This window comes from Cebidichthys violaceus, unplaced genomic scaffold, assembly GCF_023349555.1.
Source record: "Cebidichthys violaceus isolate CVI_PGR_0920_01 unplaced genomic scaffold, fCebVio1.0.p SCAF_186, whole genome shotgun sequence".
Classification (NCBI taxonomy): Eukaryota; Metazoa; Chordata; class Actinopteri; order Perciformes; family Stichaeidae; genus Cebidichthys; species Cebidichthys violaceus.
This window is the reverse complement of record NW_027176357.1, coordinates 110001-131979: the sequence shown is the minus strand read 5'-3', so window position 1 is coordinate 131979 and position 21979 is coordinate 110001. Positions and strand designations below refer to the sequence as shown.

Sequence of the window (21979 nt, the reverse complement as noted above, 5' to 3'; positions counted from 1 at the left end):
GGGTTTATTTCGTCAATTAACACAGAGCAGATCGACCCAGGCAGGAAGTCAGACACCGATAAGGGATAGAGCATCCGGTAAGTTTTCAAAATAAAAGCGTCAGCTTTAACTTGGTTTAACTTTTTCAAGAGTATGAATCTAAAATGCAGAAAAGAGAGAAGCATAATCTCAATCGAACCTCAACGATACTGCGAGTAACATCAGCGTTTATGTATATATTGCGACGTCTTCGGGCAGTAGAAGCCACACTGTCAAAATTTCTTGCGAAATTTTCTTGTTATATTATTACTGTTCCAATATCTGTCCACACAGATAGAGATCTTATTTCTATACAGCTAATCTAAAGTGTCAGTCATCAGTGTTCTGTCATACTGTAGACAGAGCAAAAAATAATTGAGTTAAACTCCTTGGTGCTAACAAGCTGCAGGATAGTGTTATAAACCAAACTGCTGATAAAAATAATCAGATTTAATGTAGTAAAAAAGTGTTACTTGCCATCATGTTACAGAAAAAGTTCTTCATCCTGTTTGTTATTTAAAGAGTACCTGTTCAAAAACAGGCTTCATATCTCCAGCGTCTCTCTTTGAGAATTACCAAACATGAAAGCAGCAAGACAATACGGTAAAAAAAACAGATAAACGCCACTGCTTTTAATCATCTCATCTCATCTCATAAGCTAATGGGAAAAAATATTTAGAATACAGAATACTTAGATATTATATATATGTTATTATTATATATAATACTTACCTTTCGGAATACAGATATTTGATTGGTTTAGCATCACGTGATATGATTGACATTACATTACATTCATTTAGCAGACGCTTTTATCCAAAGCGACTTACAATTCAGATTCTAGCATACCGTAGGCACAGCTACGGGAGCAAAGTGTCTTGCTCAAGGACACATTGACATGTGATTAGTGGAGCCGGAGCCGGGGATCGAACCGCCGATCCTCTGATTGAAGGACGGCCCTGCTCTCCACTTAGTCACCGTCACCCCATTTACAACGCATATAATTTGTCTGAGGGTACATCCCAACTCTTATTTGTCATTTCCTCCTTCCTCGATCTTGCTTGAACCGGAAGTTGTTCTGCACCGCTTTCTTTCTGTGCCGTCCCATAGCTTGTATTTCTGCTCTGAGGAGCGAGGAGGTATCTCTGAGAAGCCGTGAACAACGATGCACAAGAACAACCTTCTAGGAAGTGTTTTTAACAGTTGACACGCCCCCTCATTGTTCAACAGTTATTTGTTCAGACGCTGCAGCTGATTGGACTGATCAGATTTTTCTAAATATCAGTGGAGTTTCACACCAGAGTGAAGACAGATCACAGATTAAACAAAAGTTTTACATTTGTTTATTTTTCTGATTCACCATCTGGTTTAAATATTTGTTCATTGTAGGTCTGAACAACAAAAGGACCACAAACAACTTTCTTAATTCATTAGAAAGAATTGTCTTTTCATGATCTGTTATTTTTCTTAATAACTTTTATTATGGATACAATTATGGTCAGCGAGCTGGAGAGTCTGCCTGTCTGTCAGCAGAAACAATTTTTACATCATTTATGTAATTATGATGTAATTATGTAATTATTTTATCAGCCTCAGTCACGTGAGGAGCTATTATGGTCTTGATAATCAGTATAGGCATTGGGATGACTGCTTGATCACCTGCATCCAGCTGAGTGGCCTCAGAACCAGCCACCTTGTCTGCATTTGGCAGACACCAACAGGTGTCTGCCAAATGCAGACCTAAGCAAACACTCCCAGACTTTGCACACAAGGACCCATGTGAGTTCACAAGTTTGAAGCTCGCTTTGGACAATATACTCCCACTTGATGCTTCAGAGTGCATTAAGTTCCCATTCAGCGTACCATGAGACCACTCAATGAAATGTATGGTCAACCTCAACAGCTGGCCTTGAAGCATACTGTATCTCCATTCAGAAGGATGGATGCAACATTAAGAGTTGTGACATCAGAGCATTCAAGTAATTTGCCATTTGTCAAAGTCCGAGCACCCCTGAGCATTTTACACTAGTTGGGAGGCTAGGGCTGGACGGTGTTGCTGACATGTATCATGCCTCTTAACTAAGTTGCCACAAGACATAAGAGCCAACTCCCAGAGGTTTGTGAACCCCATCCACACTCCTATTCCAGCACTGCCTAATCTGGGTGAGAGGCTTGAGAAAGATCTGCTCCAGGTATGTGGCGGCCATACGATCAACCAGGCATAGTGAAGGTGATGTTTCCCAGTTCTTTAAAGTAATCATGATATGAGAAATAAAGACACTTGTTTTGGCCAACTTTATATTTCTAGGTTGAGTGCACCCAATCAAGGAAAATTAGGTTAAGATTGATAAAAGTGTTAACAACTTTCCTGTCAGTGTCTTGTAGCCAACCATCCTTCTGGCAAAAGACTGTGCTGCTGCATCACACATACCTCAGTAGATTAGCCTGGACAATTGGACTGTGCCATTCTACTACAGCCAGAGGGGTGTTCTCAGGAGCCACTACATCTGCACCACAGAGGAGGAATATCTTCTTTCCCCTGCAATCAACTATGGACTGGCTAGCATAGTACATCATGCTGGTATGAGATGGGGAGGGAGTGTCTCTTGCTCAGAAGAGCACTCACTTTGTTGTTTTTAAGTTTTTAGTTCTGTTTAATACATATAATACAAGTAAAATGATGATATAATCAGACTGAATGGTTGTTAATATTGCACAGTGGAATGCACAGATTTATATTGCCCAGTGGATACATTGGATTCATACTGTACATTAATTAAGAAATGCATGAGGAATTGTCAGTTTTTGGTAAGTGTGGTCTACTGGGAGCAGTGTTGGTTGTTCTCATCTCAATTCCTGCAACAAAGCAGATGTGCATAGTTCCCAAAATGTCAAACTATGTCTAACTATAAAAAGAAGACTACTTATGGACAATGATTAATATATTTAAAGTATTGTATTTAGCTACTTTCATCCACTTTGTGACAATTGTCCTGAAGACAACCTTTGACCCACCACCCGCAGGGACAAGCATAGGGGTCGGGTGCAATGAAGACCGGGCGGCGGGCCAGGCCTGGGCGAGCCGATCGCCGGCAACATTGACTAGCTCTAGGGACGTGGAACGTCACCTCGCTAGCAGGGAAAGAGCCGGAGCTGGTGCAGGAGGTGGAGCTAAGGAGATAAGTGTACTTGGTACCAGAACACCTTAGGCCGGAGATCTATGATCGACTTTGTAATCGTATCATCTGATCTGCGGCCGTATGTCTTGGACACTCGGGTGAAGAGAGGAGCAGAGCTGTCAACTGATCACCACCTGGTGGTGAGTTGGATCAGATGGCGGGGGAACTGGCTGGAAAGACCTGGTAAGCCCAAACGTGTAGTGAGGGTGAACTGGGAACGTTTGGCGGAGGACCCTGTCTGGGAGGTCTTTAACTCCCACCTCCGGAAGAACTTGTCACACATCCAGAGGGAGGTTGGGGACATGGAATCCGAGTGGACCATGTTCAAAGCCTCTATTGTGGGCGGCTGCTAGGAGTTGTGGTCGGAAGGTCATCGGTGCCTGTCGTGGCGGCAACCCGAGAACCCGGTGGTGGACATCGGAGGTGAGGGAAGCCGTCAAGCTGAAGAAGGAGGCTTTTTGGGCCTGGTTGGCTCAGGGGTCTCCTGAAGCAGCTAAGAGGTACCGGCAGGCCAGAAAAAGGATGCTAAAACTCAGGCATGGGAGGAGTTCGGGGAGGCCATGGAGAAGGACTTTCGGTTGGCCTCAAGGAGGTTCTGGCAAACCAATCCGACGGCTCAGGAAGGGAAAGCAGGGCCTACCCCAGGCTGTTCTCAGTGTGTGGGGGGAAAGAGGGGGGGGGGGGGGGAGAGACACGACGACTGCTGACCCGGATAGGGGACATCGTCGGGCGATGGAAAAAGCACTTTGAGGAACTCCTAAACCCGAAAAACATGTCCTCTGGAGAGGAGGCAGTGGCCCATTTTCAAAAAGGGGGACTGGAAAGGAGCTCCGACCATTGGTCGAACCTCGAATTCAAGAGGAGCAGTGCGGATTCCGTCCCGGCCGTGGAACAGTGGACCAGCTCTTTACTCTCGCAAGACTACTGGAGGGGTTCTAGGAGTTTGTGCTTTGTGGACTTGGAGAAGGCTTTTGACCGGGTCCCTCGTGGGTTCTTGTGGGGGGTCCTGCGGGAGTATGGGGTGCCGGACCCCTTACAACGGGCCATCCGGTCTCTGTACGACTGCAGCAGGAGCTGTGTCCGCATTCTCTGCAATAAGTCAGACACATTCCTGGTGGGTGTTGGCCTCCGCCAGGACTGCCCTTTGTCACCGGTCCTATTCGTGACGTTCACGGACAGAATATCTAGGCGCAGCCGGGGAGGTGAAGAACGTCAGGTTCGAGGGTCTCGGGATTGCCTCTCTTCTGTTTGCAGATGATGTGGTCCTGTTGGCCTCCTCGGATCGTGACCTCCAGCACTCACTGGGGCGGTTTGCAGCCGAGTGAGAAGCGGCGGGATGAGAGTTAGCACCTCCAAATCTGAGGCCATGGGGTTCTGCCGGAAACCGGAGGATTGCTCCCTCCAGGTGGGGACGGAGTGCCTACCGCAAGCGAAGGAGTTCAAGTATCTCGGGGTCTTGTTCACGAGTGAGGGTAAGATGGAGTGGGAGATCGACAGGCGGATCGGTGTGGCTGCCGCAGTAAAAGCAGGAGCTGCACCAGACCGTCTTGGTGAAGAGAAAGCTGAGCGGGAAGGCAATTTCTGACCCCACTTATGGTCGTGAACTCTGGGTCGTGACCGAAAGGACAAGGTCGCGGCTACAATTGGCCGAAATGAGTTTCCTCCGTAGGTGGCCGGGCTCAGCCTTAGAGATAGGATAAGGAGCTCGAACATCAGGAGGGAACTTGGAGTTGAGCAGCTACTCCTTCTCGTCAAAAGGAGTCAGCTGAGGTGGTTCGGGCATCTAATCAGGATGCCTCCTGGGCGCCTCCCACAGGAGGTTTTCCGGGCACACCCAACTGGTAGGAGACAACCGGGGAAGACCTAGAACATGTTGGAGGGATTATATATATGCCAGTTGTGGTTTGTAAACACAGCATTCAAAATTCACCCCTCCTCTTCGACTCAACGAGTGAGTGCGAAAGAGAGAGAGAGAGAGAGAGAGAGAGAGAGAGACAGTGGTTGAGTGAGCTCGAGAATAAATGAAAAGAGGGACTGGCGCTAGTGAGAACAAAATAATAAAGGTTATTTTGGGATTTTTTTCAAGGCTAAAGCATTTTTAATAAATACAGCCCAACTGCTGTGGCCTGCCTGAGTAAGTTGTTGGAGTTTGATTTATCATAATAGCACCATCAATTATATCTATTTTTTTAAACCCACAAATATGACATCCGCATATTGAGAACTAGTCTTAATATAGTGTGGTCTAAATTGGTTTGCCTTAGTAAGGATCAAAGTCTCTTGTGGAAAAAGAGGCGTAGCAGGTGGGTGGTAAGACTGGCTTTACTACTAAAGGGGCATAGCAGGTGTGTGGTAGGGCTATCATGGGAAAGGCAAGCGGAGGCCACTAGGGCTGTGATAAGTACAGCCGAGCTGTGATAAAAAAAGGGGTTGCGTTATGCGGCATCAGGAAAAGGCTTTTAACTCCCACTAGAAAGATAAAGCTGACCATGGCATATTGGTACATGTAATACACACATTAGAAACCATACAAACACATGACAGGAAAAGAGACACACCTGTGATTTCAAAGGAAAACAGAGGAAGAGCTTAAAAGGGCAAAAGCGGTGTTCGTCACACTATATAAGACTATGTAAGAACAGAAAAAAACAGTTGTTTTCTGGAGAATGACTCGGGTTATGTTCTTTGCTTGAAGAAAAAAACTATTGTATCGAATGATTCCAGTGCATTTTTCAAAGATTATCAGGACACCAATACATATTAAGTATAGAATAAGAATAAAGTTGAGGAACAGTAGTTTAGACTTCATCAAGTGGCCCGGTCTGAACTTCTTTTCCACGACAAAGTCAGGCCTGTGACGTCTGTGAATGTGGGTACGCCGACGGGTATAACGGAGCCACAGTGTTCGAACCGCGAATGAGAACGGGCTTTTTACCCTGCTTATTGGCTGGGTGTAAAACCCCCTCGTGGGGTCCAAATGCTATTTCCTGATGCCCAGAAAAGTCCCAAACACAGCAACAGAAGACAATAAATACAGGAAGGTGGCAGAGTCTCTGCAGATACAGACACCACTACAGTACTAGTGGGTCATAAGTCATGATTGACAGGGATTATTTTTGTATCAGTTTTCTGTATCCCATGTCAGTTTTATTACTTGACATGATATACAGCTGCTTGAGAGATGTCCAGATGTAGAAACAGGCTGCATACAGACAGCTCAGGACATCAAGACCCATTCAATTAGCATATGCTCCATTTAGATTCGTACAGAAAGGTCACAGGGAATGATTTGTGTGATAAACACCTGTTGAGACGTTTTGACATTTCAACATAGAGCTTTAAAAGTCTGTCCCAAGTCAGAAGGGCTGTGTATGGAGCAAAACAATGAAGCTGAAAATACAGCTAAAAAAAGCAATATCAATTTTATGTCTGTAAATCAGGATATGCTGGAACTAGGACTGTGGTATACATATATCACAGTACTCTATCACGATGCATGACATTTTATACCACATGACCAGTTTTGCCCTGCTCCCCCTAAACCAGATTCATCATCAACATTTTCATCTCCACCACTCTCCTCTAGGAATGCACCAATACCAACATTAGATCGGAAATTGTATCGAGTAGATACTGACTCAAACAGCTGGTCAGGTATAGCTGAGAATGGGGCCAATCAATTCTCTTCAATTCTATGTGTATATACTATATACAGTATATACTGGAATTTGAATTGCTGTTTAACTTTTGAGCAATTGGTTGCTGCATTTAAAAGGTTTACACTTGCATTGTCATTCCTGTTAAAGTCAGGGTTGGTAATCTTCAAAATGTAGCATTGTTGCTGATAGCAGATTTAATAAATAATAATGAATTAATATCAAGATACGCAACTATTATTAAAAACCCAATTTGGAATTAAAAAAAATAAATAATTAAAAATGTGATAATCGATTACATCTTAATCTCAGGGTTGCTACGGAGTTCTTCTCATAGTGTACATGGACCTATTATTTCATATACATACAAATCAAATAATCAAGTTCTTTATAAATTAAATATTTTTTTGACTTTTTTTACTTTCTATTAAACGTAGTTTAAACGATAAAACAAACAAAAAACAGTGCAATGAATAACGATGAACTACAACTAAATGAAGATTATATGTGACCAGGTAGAATCAGTGACTCATGTCATTAATTGATGTCTGTCAAATAAATCCGTTGTTTGACATTTATACCTTAAATTGAGTTAAAAAAAATGTATGCACCGCACCGTTCATCAGCTGAGAGTTTGAGAAGCACCAAGGACGATTGAGAAGCACCTTTATATTAGTTATAATTTAAATTAAATTTAGATTACATTACAGTCAATTGTAAGTCGCTTTTATCCAAAGTGATTAACAATTCAGTTACTTTTCAGTCGCTTTTATCCAAAGCGACTAACAATTTAGATTCTATCATGCCATAGGCACAGCTACGGGAGCAATTTTGGGGTTTAGTGTCTTGCTCAAGGACACATCAACATGCGACTAGCGGAGCCAGAGATCAAAACGCTGATCCTCTGATTGAAAGACGGCCCTGCTCTCCACTTACCCACAGTCTGCCCAGTCGGCCCTTTTGGTTTAAGATATTTCTATCTTAAGCCTGATGGAAAAGGGGGAGGTAGGGTAGTGGAGAACACCCTTCAGCATCAACGTCCAGAGTTGAAGTGCCAAGTTGAAGAAAGGGTTCTTGAGAAAGGGGGTGCAATTTTATGTCGGGAACAGCAAACCACTCCCATCTTAACAACTATCTTGATTACTTAATTTAACCTTACTTAACAGAATTAATACTAGTTACTTACAGAGTCGTTTTAATTCTTCCATATTTGAACTGCAAAATGACACCAAATAGTTTGATATAAATCACTGAATAAAACCTGATCAATCAAAGATTAAATGAATCAAACAATTACATAACATAGATAGAAATCTACATATAGACCTATGTAGATGTAGATACATAATAACTGAATGGCTAGGATTAAACTCAACATTCCAGCACAAACCACTTTCCTGGGTGGGACACGCAAAGAACAGGGGGGAACGTCCCTCCCCCCTCTGTTGGTTTGAGAGATGTGGATTATATAATAATTTGCAGGCAGAGTAATTAAAACATCCAGTTCATATGGCAGGAAACTACAATAATTGTCATAGTGACCATAGTCATGAGGATTATCTTTGGACAAAGTTTATTAGTTCAGATTGTGTTATAGACATTTCAGTATTATCAAGAAAAATCTAAGTCACAGTGACTCCCTGGGGTTCCAGTGGCCCTCGTCCAATGAGGCACCAGTGTTGTGGTTTAAACATATTTCACACTCAGGTGAGATTTAAACACCTGATGGGGCTTGGATATTTTAACATGTACGCCTCTCTCTTTGTTTCACCCCACATGGTGAAGTCCCAACAACATGTGGACAAAGAGCTGATGTTGTTGTGTTACACTGTAGAATGCTATGTAAGCCCCGTAACAATGGTGATGTTTACGGCTACATGCAAAATTTAACGTTACTGCTTCGGCCCGTTGCTGCAATGCACCGGCGCAATAGTGGACACTTGAAGTGTATTTGTTTAACACAGGCCAGTCTTGGTGTCGAATACTGTGTATTCTATGATGGTTACGTTCACGTACAAGCCAGTATAATGTTATAACGTTGTTATAATTTTTTACACAGCCTCTTTACGGTGGTAATGTATGTAACATTATGTATGTTTTGTGTATAACTTGGGGACATTAAATATGGGGCAATATTCCATTTGGGTGGTAGCGGAGGTAACGTTAATCTGTTTAAATGGGGGAGCCCTCTGCAGTTGGCGCCGACACTGTTGTGTTGTACATCACTGTGGTGGCTGGGCGTGGTTGGGCTCAGCTGCAGAGGGGACAGAGTGGGGGAGGGTTTCAGGGAACGGTGCCGGGAAGAGGCTTAATTAGCCTCAGCTGTAATCAATCGTTAATTGTGTCTCTCTGCTATAAAAACACAAACAGTGACGGAGGAGCGAGGGACGGTAGGAGAGCCGGAGATACAGGCTGGGAGAACTGCAGAAAATACTACGGACAAACCACAGAGCATATGCGGCGGGTGCACTCTGAGGCACTGCCGTGGACAGACTGAACTGTGGAAAAATAAAAGATATTGAGAAACTGTATCCGAGTGTGCTGGTGTCATTGTGCTAACAAACCCCACGTTGGTAACCAAAGCAAGTTACATTACATTACCGTCATTTAGCAGACGCTTTTATCCAAAGCGACTTACAATTCAGTATCTATCAACACATCTACGGGACACAGCTACGGGAGCAATTTTGGGGTTAAGTGTCTTGCTCAAGGACACGTTGACATGAGACTAGTAGAGTAAGAGCCGGGGATCGAACCGCCGACCCTCTGATTGAAAGGCGGCCCTGTTCTTCACTTAGCCACGGTAACCCCAGTTACAGTCACTTTGTTCAGAGTAAAGGAAAAAGAGCCGGCCTGTGAAGCACTATTTAATGTCAATATTGCGGGGGTTTGTGACTGTGGGGCTGGCGCATATGAACAGGAAAAGCTTTGTTTATACTCACGCTTGCCGCTGTTTGCCGAAGCCTCCGCAGATCGCGTGCAAGCTCCAAGCAAGAACGGAGGCGTTTATACTGTATGGGCTGTGCTTTGCATTAGTCTCTGAAACACCAGAGTGTGTACAAATATAATGAACTGTGAGGAATCAAAAAGACAACGAGTGTAACTCATATATGCCCATAGACTGTAGATGTAACCGGCAAAAAGCCATAAACCAACCTCCACTATAGAGAGGAGGGATTGTAGTTAACTGAATCTCATATTCATGGACTACTTTATTACCTTTGTACAAGCCCTGTAAAGTTAAGTATTACATGCATGATAAAGAAACAATGGTTTAATATCCTAAACAATTTGATTTGGCTGGCAAAATATATACTCAAATTAAGATTTTGAAGACCCCCTGTTTCTAAAGCACCTATAAAGGAATTGTCCTTTGTATAATCCCTAGACAGGTTTTCTCTATCAACACAATGTTTTTACCTTTTATTTTGCCTCTGAAAATTATTTAATATGATATAAAATATCATATAACCATTAGGTTCAGACATTGTTACTTTGGGTAGTTGTCTCCTCCAAAGAATCCCGGGGGGTTCAGCTTCCTGAAGTACCAGAATCTGTGCCCCAACTAATTGATGAATTTAAAGAGAAACTCAAAATTGAAGGTGATTTTTCACTACAGTTTGAGGATTGAGAGTTTGGAAATGCACTATGTAATGTAATGGTAATTTTTTACGTAGTATATATTTCTACTCAGTATATTGTATTCATGCATAAGTAATTTTGCTCTGAACTTTGTTGAACTTCACCGTGTCTCTGTTGTGCAGAGGAAGGATTCTCCCTTGCCTGTTCACATAGATAACTAACTGTGTTGTAGGAGAATGTTCCATGCCAAGGCCTTTGGGCCGCTTGTTTTAGTTGCTGGCCGTTTGTTTTTGAATGTTGTTCCTATCAGTCTGAAACCAAAAGTCTGAGACCGAAATGTCTGTAACGCCATCGGCCCCCACCTTTGCTCATTCTGTATAAAGAAAGCTTGTTCACTTTTTTCGAGGTTGTTCCTCACTGAGACTGTACGCATTCTGTTGTGATGATTGAACCTTCTCTGTGCAGAGAATAAATACTTAAAAGACAACCTGGTTTTTGGTATTATGTATTTCAGCATGACAAGACTCACGCAAAGCAGGTATAGGAATATTTTGATTTGCCTTCATAGATTCATCTCCACCAATCCAGCAACAGTTCCATTGGTTCAGTCTCCTCTCTTAAATACAGCAAGTATTCACCCTGAAGATTTCAGTTCCAGCCATTCAGATTCTATTAGGAGCAATTTATGACATGTTGCAGAGTGGCCCTCTCTATTCCCTATTCCTAAGTTCTCATATGATGTTGAACTGAAATTGCGTAAGGGCAATGAGAAAGGCTTTGATGTGACAAGAGACATTAAAATGAAAATTTTGAATAAACTTGCACAAGCAATTTTTGAAATCAAAAGCTACCCTGAGAAAGATTAACTTGAATCAGTTGCCACTTCTTTGGTTCTCAAATATCCGCGTCTGAAGGAGCCAGGTAGCATTAGGGGCTATGATGGATGGAAAACAAGTATCAAGTATCTTGGAAACTACAGGTTAAATCTGCGTCAGGCGGGCTGCATTGAGGTAGATGTCAATAGAAAAAACGTGGGGAGGTCAATCATGTCCCAGATTATCCACAACATCACAATTCTACTCTTAAGTAGAAAAGAGTTGCTCTGGGCGACAAAATTAAGAAGAAAAAGAAGAACATCACATTGATCCGGCACAAGTCGGAGCTGACCTTTTCCTTTAGATGGAGAGAGATAGTAGAGGGGCAGCCTATGGTATCAGAAGTCCAGGAAAGACTTTTTTCCATTGAGGAGTTAAGGCTGTCCTCATTTATTGTCTTATAATGCTTATTGTATTGTGTGTAATTGGGACGGAGCGATTATACTACATTGACTCTAACTGAATAAATACAGGATCTGCTGTTAGTGTTGGACATATGGAGCTAAATCCAGGTCAAAAGTTTTGATCATTTGAAAAAATTATTTGAACCTGAAAGTTCAAGTTATGGTCTTGAACACTGAAAAATGCAGCAATGTATTAAAAATAAAAATAAGTGAATGAAAAGTTTTTTTGGGTTGAATATAATTTTGATTCAGTTCTGGAATTTTTTTTGAATACATTTATTTTTTTCATTTTTCACTTTCATAGATATTTTGATATTTGAGGTCTTGTATTTTTCAGTTTCAGATTTTATATTTTCAGATTCAAATTAATTTTTTTTCGGTTTCAAATCTTTTTTTCACTTTCAGATCGTTTTTTCAGTTCAGACTTTTGACCCTGATCTAGCATGGGGGCGTGGCTTCAACTGAGAGGGGCGTGTCATCATGAGTGACAGCATCACAAAGAAGGCTGAGGACCTTCCTCAACAACGTTGCCTTCAGGTAACGTGGGCACCACGAGAATTATGATTGAACACTTTCTATACACCATATTCACGTGAATGCAGTGGGGGAAAAACTGTGAGGAAACTTCGGAGGGAACCAGCTACTGGTTTGATTAGTCTTTCGCCCCTATACCCAGGTTGGACAACTGATTTGCACATCAGGATCGCTATACCCTCGCCAGGCGCATATCCTCCGTGGCGGTGCGTCGCGACCCCGGCACTAGGTCGGATTGGAAAGGTTTGGGGCGAAGGTGATTTTCAGCGCTCCTCGCCCAGACCTCGCCACTTTCCGGGACCGTGGACTAGGTGCTCGCTGTGCCCGCTCTCCCTGCGGGGAGGGACAGGTCCCGGTGTTACGTCCCTACTGGTTTTTAAACCTACTGGTTTCCCTTCCATGCGCAGCAGCTGTTGTCTGCCTCTGTCGCCAGATTCGTCACACATTCACAAACATATTGCTGGAGATCTATAAACCACATCTCATATGAGACTGTCGCACTGAGGACAGTCCGCCCCAATCGCGTCGCCACGGCGGGGATGGTCTCAAGTAAAAGGCGTCAGGGGTCTGCGGCAATGTCGGCAACCCACCCGACCCGTCTTGAGACGTGGACCAAGGAGTCTAGCGCACGTGCGAGTCACAGGGTGAAGCAACTTATAAACCCCGTGGCGCAATGAAAATGAGGGCCAGCGTGCCGGGTGAGGTGGGATCCCGGCCCCGTGGGGTCGGGTCGCACCACCGGCCCGTCTCGCCCGCACCGTTGGGGAGGTGGAGCGTGAGTTTGTGCGATAGGACCCGAAAGATGGTGAACTATGCCTGGGCAGGGCAAAGCCAGAGGAAACTCTGGTGGAAGCTCATAGCGGTCCTGACGTGCAAATCGGTCGTCCGACCTGGGTGTAGGGGCGAAAGACCAATCGAACCAGTAGCTGGTTCCCTCTGAAGTTTCCTTCAGAATAGCTGGCGCTCACAGTTTATCCCCCACTGCATTCATGTGACTATCGTGTATAGAAAGTGTTCAATCATAATTCTCGTGGCGCCCCCGTTACCTGAAGGCAACGTTGTTGAGAAAGGTCCTCAGCCTTCTTTGTGATGCTGTCACTCATGATGACATGCCCCTCTCAGTTGAAGCCACGCCCCCACGCTAGATCAGGGTCAAAAGTCTGAACTGAAAAAAATGATCAGAAAGTGAAAAAAAGATTTGAAACCGAAAAAAAATAAATTAGAATCTGAAAATATAAAATCTGAAACTGAAAAATACAAATATCAAAATATATATGAAAGTGAAAAATGAAAAAAATAAATGTATTCAAAAAAATTCCAGAACTGAATCAAAATTATATTCAACCCAAAAAAACGCTTCATTCACTTATTTTAATTTTAAATACATTGCTGTATTTTTCAATGTTCAAGACCATAACTTGAACTTTCAGGTTCAAATAATTTTTTCAAATGATCAAAACTTTTGACCTGGATTTAGCTCCATATGACAGATATTGGCAAACTCTACTATACCCTGTCCTATCACTCAATAGCCAGTTATATTTAGTAATTGTGGATTTTTTACTTTTTTACTTAGTTGATATTCTTTACTGTTTATTACTTATTTATAATACTTGCTGCTCTGGTTTTTTTTTTTACTCTGTTCCTTGTTTGCACTGTCCACTTTGCTGCTGTATTCCTGTAAATTTCCCTACTGCCTGACTAAAAGGATTATCTTATCTTATCTTAACTACAGGCCCCTCCAACACAGTGCACCCCAGTTCACCATCAATCCCGAAATTTGTAAAAAAAAAAAAAAACTGCTGTCAAATGGAAAACAATGAATGTCATGGTCGAATTTTTATTTAATTGTCAATATTTAAGATTCATGTTTACAAATGCCAAACTTCATGAAACTTTTTTGCTGGAATTAAATTATATATATTTGCATACAATTTCTGTGTGCAAATATATACTAGTTAAGTGTATAGACAGAAATGCAATGTAATGGGCAGCAGCAAAACTTATTTTAGACACCTAAAGAAATCATTATTAGTGGTTATTAGTTATTAGTAGAATTGGGGGACTGTTGTGAATTTGGTTAATCCAAACTAACCATAAAGTCACACAATAACGTAAACTAACGGATCAAGGCAACTCCTGTGCTCAGTGAGATAAATTACTGTATTTTGTCAAGGGAGTCTGATGGCTTTGAGTAGAACACAGATAAAGGCTTAATTTCCCCTTCAGAAAGGACTGAAGGGGAAATTCAGTCCTTTCTGAAGGACTGAATTTCTTTATCCTGCTCCAGGATAAGGAGCTGAAAATATTCAAAATATAGCGTACACTTTAACTGATAAAAAAATTGTAGGTGTCTAAAATACATCCACAGCAGTACACTGACCATGGAGAAGAACTTCATACAAACACACGTCAAAAAATCCAAACTATCCCTTTAAAATGATGCATACTTTGAACAAGACTGCTACCCAGGAAGTTTATGTACACATTGTATTAAATTGTTTTGTTATTCTGTTGTTAAGATATCTGAAGAATTTCATCGGATCACCAGCAAAGACCTCCTGGGGACTTTAAGTGCATCCCTTGAAAAATATGTGCCTCGTCTGCTGAGACTTTGCAGGACGAGGAAGGGAGATTTTGGTCAGAAGATGGAAGACTTCCTGGAAAAGCTTGATGAACAGGTGAGTGAAGTGCCTGAAGCTAAGGGCATGCATAAGTTAACCTGTTGGCCGGTCTTTACTTTGCTTTTCTCACCAGTTAAAAATAGTATTTTTAATTTGGAAAAGTAGAAAGCAAATTTTTTTTTTTCTTCTTCAGCATGATACTTTCTTCTTCAGTCTGACCTGAGCTTTGTCCTCCTCATTACTATAAATAATGTTAGATTTAGTGTAACTTCACTCTGGCACTAATTGTTATGCTTTTGTGTTTTTCACTGAATAATCCTTAGACATCGGACATTGTGTCTTACTAAAAGACAGCAGCACTGAGACTGTCCGAGACGACACAACAACACACTCCTGGCGTGGTTGGTAATAATAACTGTCGGAACTAGACTTATGTAATATTGCTAAATCCCAAAACCTGTCCGCGGGGTTTCATGTCTTCTTTAAACTCTCACCAAAACTACACTGTTTATCTTAGCATGAAGCTGTAACAAACTTGAACACATCATGTGCGACCAACCATCAGTAAAACTAACAAAAATTAAAGCTGCAAGCAGCATTGATCGGGCCCTCGCATCTTCACGCATGTCGAGGGTACTGCCAGGACTCTGGTTGATGTGGGCATTCAGTTCTGTGACCATCATACACTGCATGCACAAGTTAGATGCTATTTCCTGTGGTACCAGCGGCGTAGCCAGGTCATTTTGTCAGATTTTAAGACTCGATTGTTTTGTGTATCTCTGAATACAATCCTAAATCTAAGCCTGTAAAGATTGACAAAAAGATCATTGTTTGTGAATGTGCTTTAGTGTAACATAACAGACTGTGAAAGTAAATGAAGGTCTGAAAACCGACTGTTTGTTTGTGCAGGTAGCTCTGACAATCATTACTGAGTGACTCAAAGCGGTAACAGTCAAGGACAAATGGCCGAACGTTCTCCAAACATCTCACTTTGCACATATTTAGATCAGAGAAGTCTTATTTGCTGGTGGTGTGCCCAAGAATATTTAATAAGTTAATTCTTTGGACAGCTGTAATTTCAGAATCCTGCTTACGGCCATGTTTGCCAGAAGGTGGCGCTATGAGTTAATATTGGCATGCAGAAGTCCTAAAATCATGACAGTAATCAAGCATGTCAAATGTGAGACTGTTTTGACAAAGTACAGTTGAGTTACAACAGCTTGATGGATGATGGCGAACCATATAAAATGGCCGCTACACCAAGTCCATGTTGTTTTGATGAAACCTCAAGTTTTTTGTAACTTTTAATCACAAAGGTCTTTAGATTGTTCTGACCAAATTCTAAGTTGATCTGATTAATTCCCTAAGAGGAGTTCGTTAAACTACATCACCTGGAAATGACAAATAAAACACGAGAAATTCACAGAAAAATTCAAAATGGCTGACTTCCGGTTGGGTTTAGGCATGGCTCCAAGAGACTTTTTTTTTTAGGTCCACATGTGATACATGTGCCTTCCAAATTTTGTAAACCTATGTGAAACGTACTGCGAGGTCTGCTTCGTAGAAATTTTGTAGGGGGTGCTATCGAGCCGATTTGCCACTGATGCATTACAATCACATCCGATATTCAGGATTTTAATGCATCAAGGATTGTGTGAGAAGTTTGATTATGTGTTGAGTATTTTTAGCCCCTAAAAAAACACCTTTGTTTTTCATGGCGAAGAATGCGTCGCCACGGCAACGGCCTTTCACGAAACAACAAGCTTTGAGTAGCTTTTAATCACAAAGATCTTTATATTATTCTGACCAAATTCTAAGTTGATCTGATTAATTTCCTAGGAGGAGTTCGTTAAAGTAGAGTGCCTGGAAAATGCAAAAACGACACTAGAAATTCACATAAAATTAAAAATGGCTGACTTCCGGTTGGGTTTAGGGCATGGCCTCAAAAGACTTTTATTTAAGTCTACATGTGACACATGTGCCTACCAAATTTTGTAAATCTATGTGAAACGTACTACGAGGGCTGCTTCGTTGAAATTTTGTAGGGGGCGCTATTGAGCCGATTTGCCACTCTGAACAAATTATATAAAACCATTTTTGGCTTGAAGTCTGTGTGCCAAGTATGCTTATGTTTCGAGCATTTTTGGCCTCTCAAAATTACCATTGTTTTTTTGAATGCGTTAACGCGATAATAACACATTAACTTGCCCAGCCCTAATAAAAATACAATCTTTTATTTCCTTGTCATTTCAATTTTGTGTTTTTGTGCAAATAATACCACTAAAGATGACTTTAAGAAAGTAAAAGAATTTAGTTGACAATATTAAATATTTTAGTTCATTAGCTATAGGCCTATTCTGAAATATTCTGATTAGTAATTATGAAAACAGGGAAACAGTGATATTTCCTCTGACAATAATTGAGAAATACAATATCATGACATATGGCAGTTCTATTAGCTGTTAGCCAAACACCGCTAACTGCAAACTGTTTTCTCCCCACTGGGGCCACAGAGCAGCAGATGGGGCATTGGAGATGCACTCAGCTGTGTTATCACTACTGGCCAAGGGGTGGTTAATAAGAGTGGTGAGTGAGGAGTCAGTAGGCAATATAAAACAGATAATGAAAGGTGTTTTGAGAAAGTGTGAGTCACTACAACCACAAGGTTCTTGAGCGTGCAGCCAAAACTGGCCACCCATAATATGATGCACTTTGCTGCAGCAGAATAAGAGATTAGCTGTGGACACAGACAGAGGTGCACATTCACTACCGCACACAAGGATGTAAACATGTGACCGATTGCATAATCCTCCTGGCGGAGATAATAATGTCAGTGACACATAACTGGAACTATGTTAAGAAATTAGTTACACTATTTTCAGAGCACAGAGTCTAGAAATATAGTATGGAACTGACATTAGGTATGTCATATGGAGTCCTTCTACATTGGGTTTCTGCTGATACTGAGTCTGATTCGATACTTATATATTTATATGCGGCAGAATATATGCAATGTTGATTCAATATGTATCTGACACATTGCAATAAAATGTGAATGTTTATTTTCACAAGCTCATTAATCCAAATACTGAAGGTCAAGGATCAAAACTATGAAGTTGATGAGTTAAAGATATAATGTGCAACAATTTTCTAAAAAAACAATGTATAGAGTGATTCAAAAATAACCCCTCTAAATCATCACTGATGAACCACTACAAGAGAGTGGTGGTGTCTATCTGCAGAGACTCTGCCCTCTGCATGTATTTTCACGTCTTCTTATTTAGCTGTGTTCGGGACTCTTCTGGGCATCAGTAAAGAGCACTTGGACCCCACGTGGGGTTGTACGGTCAAACCACCGCTTTGTCACACCTCTCGGCGTACCAAGGCTCACAGCCCTCATAGCAGGATGAAGCAAACATTGGGCTGTACTCATTCAAAATTAGGCCCCTTCCTGCAGGTTTGTGTGAAGGTGTGTGTATATGTGTGCTTTAGAATGTAACTGCTGTGAAACAATCAGAAGATTATATTTAATTATGACTATTCATGGCATTGCACTCAACCGGTCTGTGATTGGTGGTATTGACTTTACTCTACTTTTTACATACTGTAATCATATTTTCGTAAGAATGCCGTGTCCTGCCGAATGTCTGTCATTTACAGATTCCTGCTCTACAACATCAGGGGGATTTGTCCCTTCCTGACTGACGAGACGGCGCAGGTTCTCATCCAGGCTCTTGTCATCTCCCGCCTGGACTACTGCAACTCTCTACTCGCCGGAGCCCCGAAGTCGGCCATCAGACCTCTGGAGCTTGTCCAGAAAGCTGCAGCTCGCCTGGTGTTCAATCGCCCCAAGTTCTCCCACACAACTTCCTTTCTCCGTTCTCTACACTGGCTACCTGTAAGAGCTCATCCAGTTTAAGACTCTGGTGCTAGCCTACAGGGCAGTGAAAGGAACAGCTCCTTCCTATCTCCAGGCCATGGTCAAGCCTTACACCCCCGCCCGACCACTTCGCTCTGCTGCCTCGGGGCGATTGGTCGCCCCGTCGCTCAGAGGTCCTGGCGGCCGATCGACCCGGTCACGGCTGTTTTCTGTCCTGGCCCCACAGTGGTGGAATGAACTTCCCACTGACGTCAGGACAGCGGAGTCGCTGCCCATCTTTCGGCGCAGGCTGAAAACCCACCTCTTCAGGAAGTGCTACCCTGAGCCTTCCACTTAGCACTTATTGTATTCATACTAGCTTGTTGCACTTATTGTATTTGTATTACTTTTTTGCACTAACTGTTTTTCTTTGTTTCTGCACTGTACTTTGGCTCTGAGTTATGCTCTGCTTCATGCTCTTAGATGCTTGTTTGGAAAAGGAAATGTACTTATGACTTCTGGTGACTAGTAGTTCTTTTGATTACCAATGTTGAATGCACCCATTGTAAGTCGCTTTGGATAAAAGCGTCTGCTAAATGACTGTAATGTAATGTACAATGTGCAATAAAGAGAGTGAGAAATATAAACTTTGCAACACCAGTGCCCTCGGCAGTAGGCCAGAGATCACATGTTCCAGTGCAGCATGACTTCTGACAAATTGATCAGGTAAAGCCGTGTATGTATTATTTGTATACAATATTTAATGCCTATGTTTATGAAGGTTTTACAATCTTTGTGCAATTTTTAAAATAAGGGGATGTGCATGCTACTGTACACAAACAATTTAAATGGCCTGATATATTTTAGATTTGCATGCATTTTTGACAATTAGGGAAAGGCAATCATCTTGTTGAAGTTCCTTCTTCACTGAAAGGTAAATTGATCACCAGTAGCAGTATTGAATAACAATGGCATGAAAAACTACGCATGCTATAAATACTCACTTTCACTATATTGAGCAAACAAGCACATTTATATATTCTTGAGAGCTATTGAAAAATGTTCATTGAAATATTATGTTGAACCAAATTGACAGTGCTAATATAATCTGTTTAAAACAAGTAAAGATGTAATGCTATTTTCATGCCCAGCATGACGTATAATCAATGTGTGTTCTCTTGTGCCACATAGTGGACACAGTAATTGATACAAAATACAACAATACAGGAAATACCATCTAACTCATGAACGTGGTGTCAGATGGTCAAGGAAATGCACAGCTGTGTCCACTGGCATCCTGCCTGTTATCACTATTCATTTTCTGCTGCGCAATCGCATTTTCTTTGATTATTTATAGGTGCTGTTTGCATGTCTTTGGTCTTTATATACTTCATGAATATTCATCTATAAAACTCATTGGACTGCCTTTTTTATGTCTGTGAAGAAAACAATAAAAATCATAATTGAAAAAAAAAAAAAGTGAATTTTAAATCAATGTCTCTACCTCTTTGGCCTTCCGGTGTCTGTCTTTGCTTTCTCTGCCCTTGTCCTTGCCTTCGTCTCCAGGGTGACAGGAGTAAGAGACTGTCCTCCAGTCCCGTGGAGATTTGGTGATGCTGGTGACCTTTGACTCGGTGGCACTGTTCTCCTCACTGGCACTGTTCTCCTCATTGAGTGAGCAGGATGACCTCCTGGTGAACATGCTTTTCTTCAGAGCTTTTACCCTCAGGCTATCGTTGTTACTCCCGTCTGAGCAGTACCACTCCCCTGAAGAGCCATTGTCTATTTTGACGTTGTGACCAGTGGTGTGGCACTTGAAAACACTAAGTAAGAGGGTGGGGTCGGTATGGAGGTGAGAGTGGGGGTGTGGCTTGTCGGGTGTGGCATTGGACCCTGATGCAGACGCCGTCTCCCTGTGTCTAACGTTGGCCTCAGGTTCCTGGATCTTTTCATCCAGCTTGTTTAGTTTGGAAAGCACCTGGGAGATCTCACAACGAACCCCCGACAGAGACTCCAGCTTCTTCTCAATCTCACCAATCCTCATAATCAACTTGCACACACTCGATTTGAGCTCATCGTCTGTGTTTTCCGGCGAATGGAAGAGGCAGTCCAGCTTGGACTTGGCTAGTCTGATCGTGTTGTGTTCAGGGGAGATGTCGACTTCAGACTTAAGTGTTACCTGAGAAAGGGACCCATTACTGTTGTAGCATGACGATTGGACAATGCCCAGAGAGTCACAAACACTCATATCATCCAGAAAACGAAAAATGTCACTTATGTCATCACTAACAATCTCAGAGTCCTCTTTGCAGTGTTTGAATGGGTGCCTTTCTCTGTCACTGTACTTAGCAGGGTTTTCTTTCACCTTCTTCTGCTCAGCCAGCTCTGTTTGAGTCCCAACACTAAAGGAGCAGTCCCCTCCCTGAAAGGATGAACTGTTTATATTTTTGTCCCTAAAACTTCTGGCTGCTTCTCTTTTCTCCAAATCCCCAGGCCTACTTGCCATTCGTCCTACATCCTTGTTTTTAATTCCATTAGTGTTCTTTGCAAAGCCAGATGGAGAAGCTACTAACTTTTCACTTGGGCTCTGAAAATGCTGCTCATTGTCAATGTCTATCATGGTGACATTGTGATGGTGGTTTTGTTTGAGTGGTTTGCTGTTCAGAAATGACCCGTCAAACTCTGGAGGCCCATTGTCCGTGTTGAGACTGAGGCTCTTCATTGGCCATGGCGGCTGCTTCCCTACTTTGTTACTGTGCCTCCTGCTGCTGACGCACTTAGAGACTGTGGTCGGACCAAAGTATGTGGATGCCTGTAAATCATCCAGGCTCTCGTGCTTCACCCTCCTTCTGTTCTGAAGAGGGGAGTTGAGTGTCGACTCAAAGTAGGGGTTACTGTAGGGAAGTTCAAAGCTGTGGTTGAAGAAGGTTGCAGGCTTGTGCAGCTCTCTCCTGTGGTAGCCCTCAGCAGCCTTACTGCCATGTTTGTCGATCTACAAAAGTAACCCAGACAAGTTAAAACACACAAACACAGCTCATACAGTAGAAACCTCCTGAGGTTATATGTTAGAGACAAAATGCAAATGAGTACTAAACTGAATGGAAACATTTTTACACTCAGTTCATTTGTGTTCAAACAATAAGACATCCATTATGGTCCTGTGGTCTTCACAATAACCGGGGTGGGAGGTTAGTGTTAGTGTGTTTATGCAAATTTTTTATTCATACTAAATGATAGCAGGAATTAAT

At 42.1% G+C, this 21979-nt stretch overlaps 1 protein-coding gene across 1 annotated transcript in view; it reads right to left on the bottom strand.

The window, feature by feature from the left end:
• Positions 1 to 21979, bottom strand: part of minar1 (membrane integral NOTCH2 associated receptor 1) — a 34681-nt gene that overhangs the window by 10352 nt on the left and 2350 nt on the right. The window contains exon 4 of the mRNA XM_068712953.1: positions 20236 to 21723. Coding sequence (XP_068569054.1) covers positions 20236 to 21723 — 1488 coding nt within the window. The remainder of the gene's footprint in view (positions 1 to 20235; positions 21724 to 21979) is intronic.